Consider the following 10,000-nt stretch of genomic DNA (forward strand, 5'->3'; position numbering starts at 1 on the left):
AGATTGTGGTTTGATAATGTAGTGTTTATGGTTTTATGGCTGCTGTGTTTATGTACAGCAGGACATGGGTTCAAGGCCCCTTGCTACTACAGCAAACACACACAGCACAGTGTGCACAGTGCACAGTGCACGCACACACACACACCAACACACACACACGCACACACACACACACACACACACACACACACACACACACACACACACACACATACACAAACACACACACACACACACACACATACACAAACACACACACACACACACACAGAACACACAGACACACACAAAACATTCACCCATGAAATTGATGGATAGATAGAGATAGATGGATGGATGGATGGATGGATGGATGGATGGATGGATGGATGGATGGATGGATGGATGGATGGATGGATGGATGGATGGATGGATGGATGGATGGATGGATGGATGGATGGATGGATGGATGGATAGATGGATGGATGGATGGATGGATGGATGGATGGATGGATGGATGGATGGATGGATAGATAGATAGATAGATAGATAGATAGATAGATAGATAGATAGATAGATAGATAGATAGATAGATAGATAGATAGATAGATAGATAGATAGATAGATAGATAGATAGATAGATAGATAGATAGATAGATAGATAGATAGATAAACATGTACAGTGCACACACTTAAACACGTTTGGAAAATCAAAACTTTATGTTTAAAGGCATGATTTTAATGTTGGATGACACAGCTAGTAGTAACAAACATCAGCACAGAGTCGCTCAAAGCTTTTAAACACACACCACGGTCCTTGCAGCATTTCCTTAACAACATCCTCAGTGTGTGTGCGGTTACGACTCCGATCAAAGGCCAAGGCAGCACCGTGAACAATAATGATAAAAGACCTGAGGCAGTATAACAGCGGGCCGTAACGCCCCGGCCAGCCTCACTCTGAGGGTGAGAGTGGACGCAGACGCACCTTGAACATCACTATCACCACCTCACCTACTGTGGCTCTCGCTGCTTCCTCTGTGCGGGTAGGCAAGTAGCAAACTAGTTTGAGTTACCTCTCCACCAAGAGGCCCCCCCCCCCGCGAAAGGTTTTGGGGGAAAACCACAAGTGCTCCGGTTCGTGTGTTTCGTCTCCTGAACTCCCCCCCCCCCCCACCGCGCCGAGATGTCGACAGCAGGACGGTTTGCGGCGGGAGCGGCGGCCATGTTGCTGCTGGTGGTGGCGCTCCTCACCCCGGGCCTGAGGGCCCAGGAGGACACGGAGACCCGGGCCAGAGCGTTCCTGGAGAAGTTCAGCACCGATGCGTCGGTCATCATGTATGACTACTCCCTGGCGTCGTGGGCGTACAACACGGACATCACCGAGGAGAACTCAAACATATTGGTACGTGGTCGGCTCAGATCGAAGCCCCCCCCCCCCGCTACGCTTAAGCTGCAGTTGGAACTGATTCAGGATGTCTGACGATGGCATCGCTAGTTGCAGCTCTTTCTTCTTGGGTCCCAGGTTCGATGTATATACTAGTGTCTCCTATGTGGTGTTGCAGTTTGTTAACGGCGTGTTTTACTGTGTGTCATGCTGCTACTGCATAGGCCAGGTGTCTTTTGTAAAAGAGATGTTTTTTCAGCTGACCGAGACTAAGCTTGACGAATGAAGGTTAAATCAAATTAATACTGTTGTTTTCACTTGTTTAGATTAAAAAGTGTTCTTCTTTTAAGTAGCTTCTCCAATTCTGATTGTTTCTTAGATTGCTCTCCTCGCCACAAGTAAATTGCTTTAGATAAAACACGTGAAGCTGAATCACAGAATGATTAAATCTCCATGTTTGGCCGGTGATTATGACCAGTGTGACGATGATCCTGTGTCGTGTGCAGTCGGCGAAGGGCGCGGTCTGGGCAGAATTCTACGGCCGCATGTCGACCGAGTCCCTGGCCTTCCCGCTCCACGAGGTGAAAGACCCGGTGGTCAAACTGCAGCTCATCTCCCTGCAGGACAAAGGCTCTGGGGCCCTGTCCCCGGAAAAGTCTGCTCACGTAAGACTGCCGCACGCCTGCCGCTGTCACTTTAACCAGTGGCGGATCTTCCATTAGGCAAACCTAGGCAAGTGCCTAGGGCCCCAACCAAAAAAAAAAAAAAAAAATGAAGTTTACTGTGGAGAGTTGAGTGGCAGTGCACTATGGGTTTATTGCGATTCTAAGAGTATTGGGATGGTTATTTGTTTTGTGTACGTGTTTAAAAAATGAGGGCCCCATGTCTATATTTTGCCTAGGGCCCCAAAATGGCTAGATCCGCCCCTGACTTTAACTCCCTGGGGCTGCATTTGGTTCAGGAGGCAGAGCGGGTTGGCTGGTAACCAGAAGGTTGCTAGTTCGATCCCCGGCTCCTTCTAACTGGGTGTCGAGGTTTTCCCTGAGCAAGACACCTCACCCTAACTGCGCCTGACGAACAGGCTGTCTTCCTTGCATGGTTGACTCCGCCGTCGGTGTGTGAATGTGGGCATGAATGGTTGAATGTTAGGCAATATTGTAGAGCGCTTAGCGTGTCCAGTGGTTTGAAAAGCGATATATCAATGCAGTCCATTTACATTAAGCTTGTCACAAAATAAATATGGTAAATGGACTGCACTAGTATTGTTATTATCATTATTATTATTATCATTAATCATAATAATCATGTCTTTTTTATAATTATTATAATAATTATCATGATAATAGTTGTTGTTCTTCTTATTCATCTTGTTATTATTTTTTATATTAGTATTGTTATTATAATGAATGTTAATATTATCGATTCTTTGCTCGTTTATTTTTACCATGGTCTTCATATTTTGCATTCATCTCAAACCAACCAAAGAAACCCAGCGGTGTGTCTTGTTGTTCTCAGTTGGGGCGGGTGATGAGTAAAATGAGCACCATCTACAGTACAGCCGAGGTGTGTCTGAAGGACAGGCCCACAGACTGCCAGACTTTGGAACCAGGTAGGCCTGCACTCAGCACCACATAACACACCTGAGCTTATCATTAATACCCCGCATGGAGGAATAATCCCCCGTTCAATACCTGAGCTTATCATTACTGTACTACCCTGCTAGAGAAATAATCACCTGTCGATACCTGAGTGACTACTTGTATTGGATACCAAACACATCAAATCAATCTGATTGACAAAATGTTCTGATTCAACTTAAAATAGTACAGCCATTGTGTAAAGCGTGTATTGATAGTTGAGTTCGCTCATGAATTGAGCGAAGAGAGGAGAGAGGGAGAGAGAGAGAGAGAGAGAGAGAGAGAGAGAGAGAGAGAGAGAGAGAGAGAGAGAGAGAGAGAGAGAGAGAGAGAGAGAGAGAGAGAGAGAGAGAGAGAAGACAGAGAGAGCGAGAGAAGAGAGAGAGAAAGAGAGAAGAGAGAGAGAGAGAGAGAGAGGGGGGAGGGAGAGAGAGAGAGAGAGAAGAGAGAGAGAGAGAGAGAGCGAGAGAGAGAGAGAGAGAGAGAGAGAGAGAGAGAGAGAGAGAGAGAGAGAGAGAGAGCGAGAGAGAAGAGAGAGAGAGAGAGAGAGAGAGAGAGGGGGGAGGGGGGGAGGGAGAGAGAGAGAGAGAAGAGAGAGAGAGAGAGAGAGAGAGAGAGAGAGAGAGAGAGAGAGAGAGAGAGAGAGAGGGAGAAAGAGAGAGAGAAGAGAGAGAGAGAGAGAGAGAGAGGGGGGGGGGGGGGAGGGAGAGAGAGAGAGAGAAAAGAGAGAGAGAAAAAGAGAGATACTGAGAAAGACAGAAAGACAGAGAAAGAAAGACAGAACATCCAGGGCGTCCAGTCCATCGTCTCCCCCTGACCCCCAGGTTTGGAGGCGGTGATGGCCGACAGCAGGGACTACAATGAGCGCCTGCACGTGTGGGAGGGCTGGAGGAGGGAGACGGGGAGGAAGATGAGGCCTCTGTACGAGGACTACGTGGACCTGAAGAACGAAGCGGCCAGGCTCAACGGTGAGCCCCCCCTACACCGGAGTCTGACACCCTCCACACGCGCTGTTGGTGTTGTCATGTGTTGGAAACTTTCCGTAGATGAAGTTTCAAGAGTCAAGATGGTTTATTATTATTATTATTAATTTGAAGCAGGCAGGGGCGATTCGAAATTAGCCAAATACTCGAGAGAAAAGGACCAATATTCAAAATTTCGGTGTATTTCATCCTCGACAAACCAGAAAGGGGGCTCAATGTTCAGAATACTGGAATCGTCCTTTAAGTCTCAGGCTCCTTCAGCAGTGCAATATAAAAGAAAAGTAAAAGTATTAAAGAAACACAAGGAACACACACATGAGCTAGAAAGAGAACAGTGAACAGGACATAAGTAAGGTGTTTTCCGTAATGTGTAAAGATAAGCAGGGTCAACCTTTGGTCAGGCGCGAGGAGACCGAACGAAGACAACATGAGTGTGGCGCTCATTCTGTCTGCCAGGAAGTCTTTACTGTCATCCTTGCTTTGTTATCCTTCATCCACATTTTACCACAATCATTGTATATCATATCAGTTTTTTCTGCATTTCCTGTTCCTTCACAACATTACACTGAGGAAGGAATGTTATTATGTTCCATCATTGTAACATTTTCTCTGTCTTTCTCACACTCTCCTCCACTGCACACGCACACAAACACACACACACACACACACAAACACACACACACACACACACACACACACACACACACACACACACACACACACACACACACACACACACTCCCACACTCATACAAACACACAAACACACAAACACACACATACACACACACACACACACACACACACACAGGTTTTGAGGACTACGGAGCGTATTGGCGCAGCAACTACGAGACCGTAGGGGAGGTCCCGCCCTACAACTACACCCGAGATGAGCTGATGGGCGACGTCCGCTCCATATACAAGGAGGTCAGTGTCCCCACACACTGTGTGTGTGTAGGCATGTGTAGGTATGTGTGTGTGTGTGTGTGTGTGTGTGTGTGTGTGTCTGTGTGTGTGTTTGTGTCTGTGTAGTTATGCGTAGGTATGTGTGTGTGTGTGTGTGTGTGTGTGTGTGTGTGTGTGTGTGTGTGTGTGTGTGTGTGTGTGTGTGTTCGTGTGTGTGTGTGTGTGTGTGTGTGTGTGTGTGTGTGTGTGTGTGTGTGTGTGTGTGTGTGTGTGTGTGTTCGTGTGTGTGCGCGTGTGTGGTTAGGTATGTGCGCATGTGTGTGTGTGATTGTGTGTGTGCGTGTGTGGTTAGGTATGTGCGTATGTGTGTGTGTGTGTGTGGGTGTGGTTAGGTATGTGCGTGTGTGTGTGTTTGTGTGTGTGTGTGTGTGTGTGTGTGTGTGTGTGTGTGTGTGTGTGTGTGTGTGTGTGTGTGTGTGTGTGTGTGTGTGTGTGTGTGTGCGTGCGTGTGTGGTTAGGTATGTGCGTGTGTGTGTGTGTGTGTGTGGGGATGAACTTCTACTAATGGTCGATCAGCTGAAGGTGGGTCTCTCTCCCCTCTCCAGATCATGCCGTTGTACAAGGAGCTCCACGCGTACGTGAGGTCCAAGCTGATTGAGACCTACCCCGGGGGCCACATCCACCCCGAGGGGCCCCTGCCCGCCCACCTTCTGGGTGCGTAGCCGCTACTCCGTTAGCAGACACTCGCCGTATCCATAGCGACCGACGGCAACGGAAGACAGAGTTCAGATCCTTTCGGCTCGGAGTATACCAACGCCATCTCCTCCGCGATAACGCATTTCGTTTAAAAAATATTTTTAGTTCCTGTAAAAGGTTTCTGGGTTGACCCTATGTGTGCCATCTGCGTGAGTGTTCCGGGGTCAGTGAGGACGGCCATTAAAGGGACGGTTCTGGTGTCTCTCCAGGGGATATGTGGGGTCGGTTCTGGACCAGCCTGTACCCACTCTCTACGCCCTACCCCCTAAAGCCGGACATCGATGTCAGCTCTGCTATGGTCGACCAGGTACCCCCAACACACAAACACACACACAAAAACACACACACACACACACACACACACACACACACACACACACACACACACACACACACACACACACACACACACACACACACACACACACACACACACACACACATGATCATACACACACATACACACACATACACAAACACGCACACACACAAAAACACACACACACACACACACACACACACACACACACACACACACACACACACACACACACACACACACACACACACACACACACACACACACAAAAACACACACACATGTACCTACACACACACACACACACACACACACACACACACACACACACACACACACACACACACACACACACACACACACACACACACACACACACACACACACACACACACACACACACACACACACACACACATTCAAGGTTCTTAGAGAACAGCTTTAAGACTTGGTGTTATGTGGACTCAAGCCAAACCAAAGCTCCTTTGATTCTTCCAGAAATGGGAACCTGAGCGTCTCTTCAGAGAGGCAGAGAAGTTCTTCATGTCCGTGGGTCTCTACAAGATGGAGCCCGACTTCTGGACAAACTCTATGCTGGTGAAGCCAAACGACCGCAAGGTGGTCTGTCATCCCACCGCCTGGGACATGGGGAACGGGAAGGACTACAGGTACACACGCACACGCACGCACACACACACACACACACACACACACACACACACACACACACACACACACACACACACACAAGCACACACAAACACACACACACACACACACACACACACACACATACACAAGCATACACAAACACACACACACACACACACACACGCATGCAGGCACACACACACACACACACACACACACACACACACACACACACACACACACACACACACACACACACAAACACACGCACACACTACTCTACATACAGGTACACAAACGTGTCAATATCACGTCCTGTTCTTAATTTAACCTTTGAGATAAGAGAATAATCAACTGTCAGGAGAGAACTGATTGACAGAAAAAGTTGTGCTTTCATAAAGACTCTTATATTGAGCTGAGTTGTGAGTTTGAGTCTTTTGGCGGGGTTGGTGTCTGTGAAGATCAGTGAGTCAGTGCTCTAAATGCCCACCTCACGGCCTATGAAACTGATACTGTTTCCATGTGCCTCTTGTTAGTAAAATAATGATTATCGAACACTGAAAAGAGATTAGGATTAGAAACTCGATAAGGGTAACATATTTCAATAAGGGTACATAAATTAACCATTAATTAACACAAGTTAATAAGTAAGGGTATTATTATATAGTATCAGTATAGAGGTATTACATTAGGGTAAGTGTTAGGGCAAGTGGGTTAAATAATCTATAAATTAGTATTAGCAGTAATAAGTATATTAGACTATAAATTAGCTATTAGTTAATTCTTATTACTGCATTAACTAATGGTTAATTAATGTACACTTATTATAAACTGTTATTCAGGCACGGAATCTGCTTTAGTCATTCGGATGTATGCAGGATAGGATTTATACGATGTGCAGAAATTGTGATGCTAAGTTATAATAAATGGATCCGTTAAGATATCACCTTTAGGATAGTCACATTTAGGTGTAGAGTGTTGGTGTAGGTAAGGGTTTGTTTAAAGTCAATCCACGGTCCACCTCCCACCAAACAATATCAACATCTAACAAGGCGATATGATCATATTGTGGCATGCTTACTATGTAGGAATGCATATCGTGAGCGTCATAGCATAATTGCATAAGTCATATTTTAAGGTTAATCTTGGATTTAGGGTAAAAAATGCCTAAGTAAAATGGCTGACTCAGGCAGATAGTGATTAGGGAATTGTAAAACTACTCTGATTTGATTAGGATACATCCAATGAGGCACAATGAATCAGCAGCGTTAAGAGTGTAGAGTTAGGTTAGATATCACAATTTGGCCAAAACATACTATAATAAAATAAGATAAAAATATAACAATATTTGGCCGGAAATTAAAAAACACTCTGATTGGCTTACGATACAGCCAATGGAGCACATTGAATCATCACTGTTAGGGTTAGGGTTCGACATCACAATTTGCCTGATCATTAATGATCTTATTATGCTATGAGGCTGACTATCTGTTACACTGTTCCCCAGGATCAAGATGTGCACCCAGGTGAACATGGACCACTTCCTGACGGCGCACCACGAGATGGGCCACAACCAGTACCAGACGGCCTACCAGAACCTGTCCTACCTGCTCCGGGACGGGGCCAACGAGGGCTTCCACGAGGCCGTGGGCGAGATCATGTCCCTGTCGGCCGCCACCCCCGACCACCTCAAGTCCCTTGGGCTCCTGGCCGCCGACTTCACCGCCGACAAAGGTACGAGTTGCTCCTTTAAAGGGACACTGTGTAATATTTTAAGTAATTTATTACTTCAAATCAACGTATTCATTCATAAATAAGTCCTCATTGGTGTAAAATTATCTCTGCCAAAAATCTCACTTATCCACCTGAGCGAAGAATAATTAATATGTAGTTACATAGGACGGGTAAGCTTCAAGGAGGCTACCATGTTCTTCCGGTCTATGAACTGCCGAGAGGGAAAAAAAGCAATACGTGGTACGGGAAATGCAAACGCGTTTTCACTCTGAGCCAGCGTGAATGATGACTGAAATAATTCCCTATCTTGCTCGAGGAGTAATTACTCATACATCATTAGCTTACACTAATGATTCAATGCAGGTTGAAATTTGTCTGAAATAACGAACCTCATCATCACTCGAATGACTCGATGAGGTAGTATTGGATGTCATGACACAGCTTCTTGGCACATACTGCCCACCGTAGTTTTTGAACAAGCGAGCACTATTAGTTTGAATGCAATATACAATTGTAGCACTAGATGGGAGTAATTTTGACACAGTGTCCCTTTAAATGACACGCATCTGACATGTGTCTTATCCTAGAGGTCTTTGTTGTTGTGTCTTTGTAAACGGGGAACGGGTAGTGATTGTTAGTGCTTGGCACCATCCTTACTGCATCGACAGCGATATATTGTTAGTATATATCGTTAGTATATATATATTCTTCCGACAAATGTACTTGTTGTGTAAAATGCCCTAAATATTAATTTAAATGTACCGAAAATCCCATGAGTTCCTTACCGTGCATTGTATTGTAAGCCTCATATCATATAGCCTAAGTCGTATTTTGGCCAGATTGTAGCTAGCTCTACTTTACTAACGCTGCTGATTCATTGTGCCTCATTGGCTATATCCTAAGCCAATCAGAGCGCTTTTTACATTCCATAATCACTATCTGCCCAAGTCATCTATTTTTGACGCTACATACAAGATGAACCTTAAATTCTGACTTTTAAATATGACTTTCAAGGCAAGTATGCTACGAGGCTAACAGAATAGGTTGGGTTTTAAGACATTGTTTTCTGTACTGTCCATGCGACGGTCGTGGGTTCCAAAGGGAGTTTAGATTAAAGCCATGGCTCTACAAGGAACAGACGAGTAAAACTAAAAAACGAAATGAAAGCATCCAGCTGATAAGGTGTGAGCATCGCCGGGTCCAGGGGTGACTGTTCCCCGAGCAAAGTCTTATCCCAGGGTGGATCATATAGACATGGCGATAAAGGAGCCAGATATCAAATCTTTGGATTATATGCTTTAATGGCTTCTTGGGAATGTCGCACATCGGCCTATCGCCATCTTGTTCTTAGCTCAGCATTTACTCTGCCATGTGTAAAAAAAAAGAAAAAGAAAAAAAAGAAAAAGAAATAGCTTGCCTTAGTCGTGGTTTCGGATTTTTGAGTGCCAGGGCGTGCGACTTACAATAAGTGTGTTTAACACCATTTTGTTTTGTTAAGTCATTTGTGAACAAATTGATTGGAACTTTGTCGCTTTGTTGTTGCGGTCCAGAGACGAAGATCAACTTCCTGATGAAGCAGGCCCTGACCATCGTGGCCACACTACCCTTCACCTACATGCTGGAGGAGTGGCGCTGGCAGGTCTTCAACGAG

General features: G+C 45.6%; 1 protein-coding gene across 1 annotated transcript in view; it reads left to right on the top strand.

Moving 5' to 3' along the window:
- Window positions 1–1,190: 1,190 nt before the first annotated feature.
- ace2 (angiotensin I converting enzyme 2) overlaps window positions 1,191–10,000 on the top strand; it is a 15,460-nt gene continuing 6,650 nt past the window's right edge. Inside the window, exons 1-10 of the mRNA XM_056608676.1 lie at window positions 1,191–1,381; window positions 1,870–2,028; window positions 2,879–2,972; window positions 3,825–3,968; window positions 4,795–4,910; window positions 5,495–5,603; window positions 5,855–5,952; window positions 6,463–6,632; window positions 8,123–8,349; window positions 9,900–10,000. The exon at window positions 9,900–10,000 is cut by the window's right edge and continues 44 nt beyond it. Of these exons, the coding sequence (XP_056464651.1) occupies window positions 1,202–1,381; window positions 1,870–2,028; window positions 2,879–2,972; window positions 3,825–3,968; window positions 4,795–4,910; window positions 5,495–5,603; window positions 5,855–5,952; window positions 6,463–6,632; window positions 8,123–8,349; window positions 9,900–10,000 (1,398 nt within the window). The 5' untranslated portion in view covers window positions 1,191–1,201. The remainder of the gene's footprint in view (window positions 1,382–1,869; window positions 2,029–2,878; window positions 2,973–3,824; window positions 3,969–4,794; window positions 4,911–5,494; window positions 5,604–5,854; window positions 5,953–6,462; window positions 6,633–8,122; window positions 8,350–9,899) is intronic.

Source organism: Gadus chalcogrammus, chromosome 14 (genome assembly GCF_026213295.1).
Source record: "Gadus chalcogrammus isolate NIFS_2021 chromosome 14, NIFS_Gcha_1.0, whole genome shotgun sequence".
Lineage (NCBI taxonomy): Eukaryota > Metazoa > Chordata > Actinopteri > Gadiformes > Gadidae > Gadus > Gadus chalcogrammus.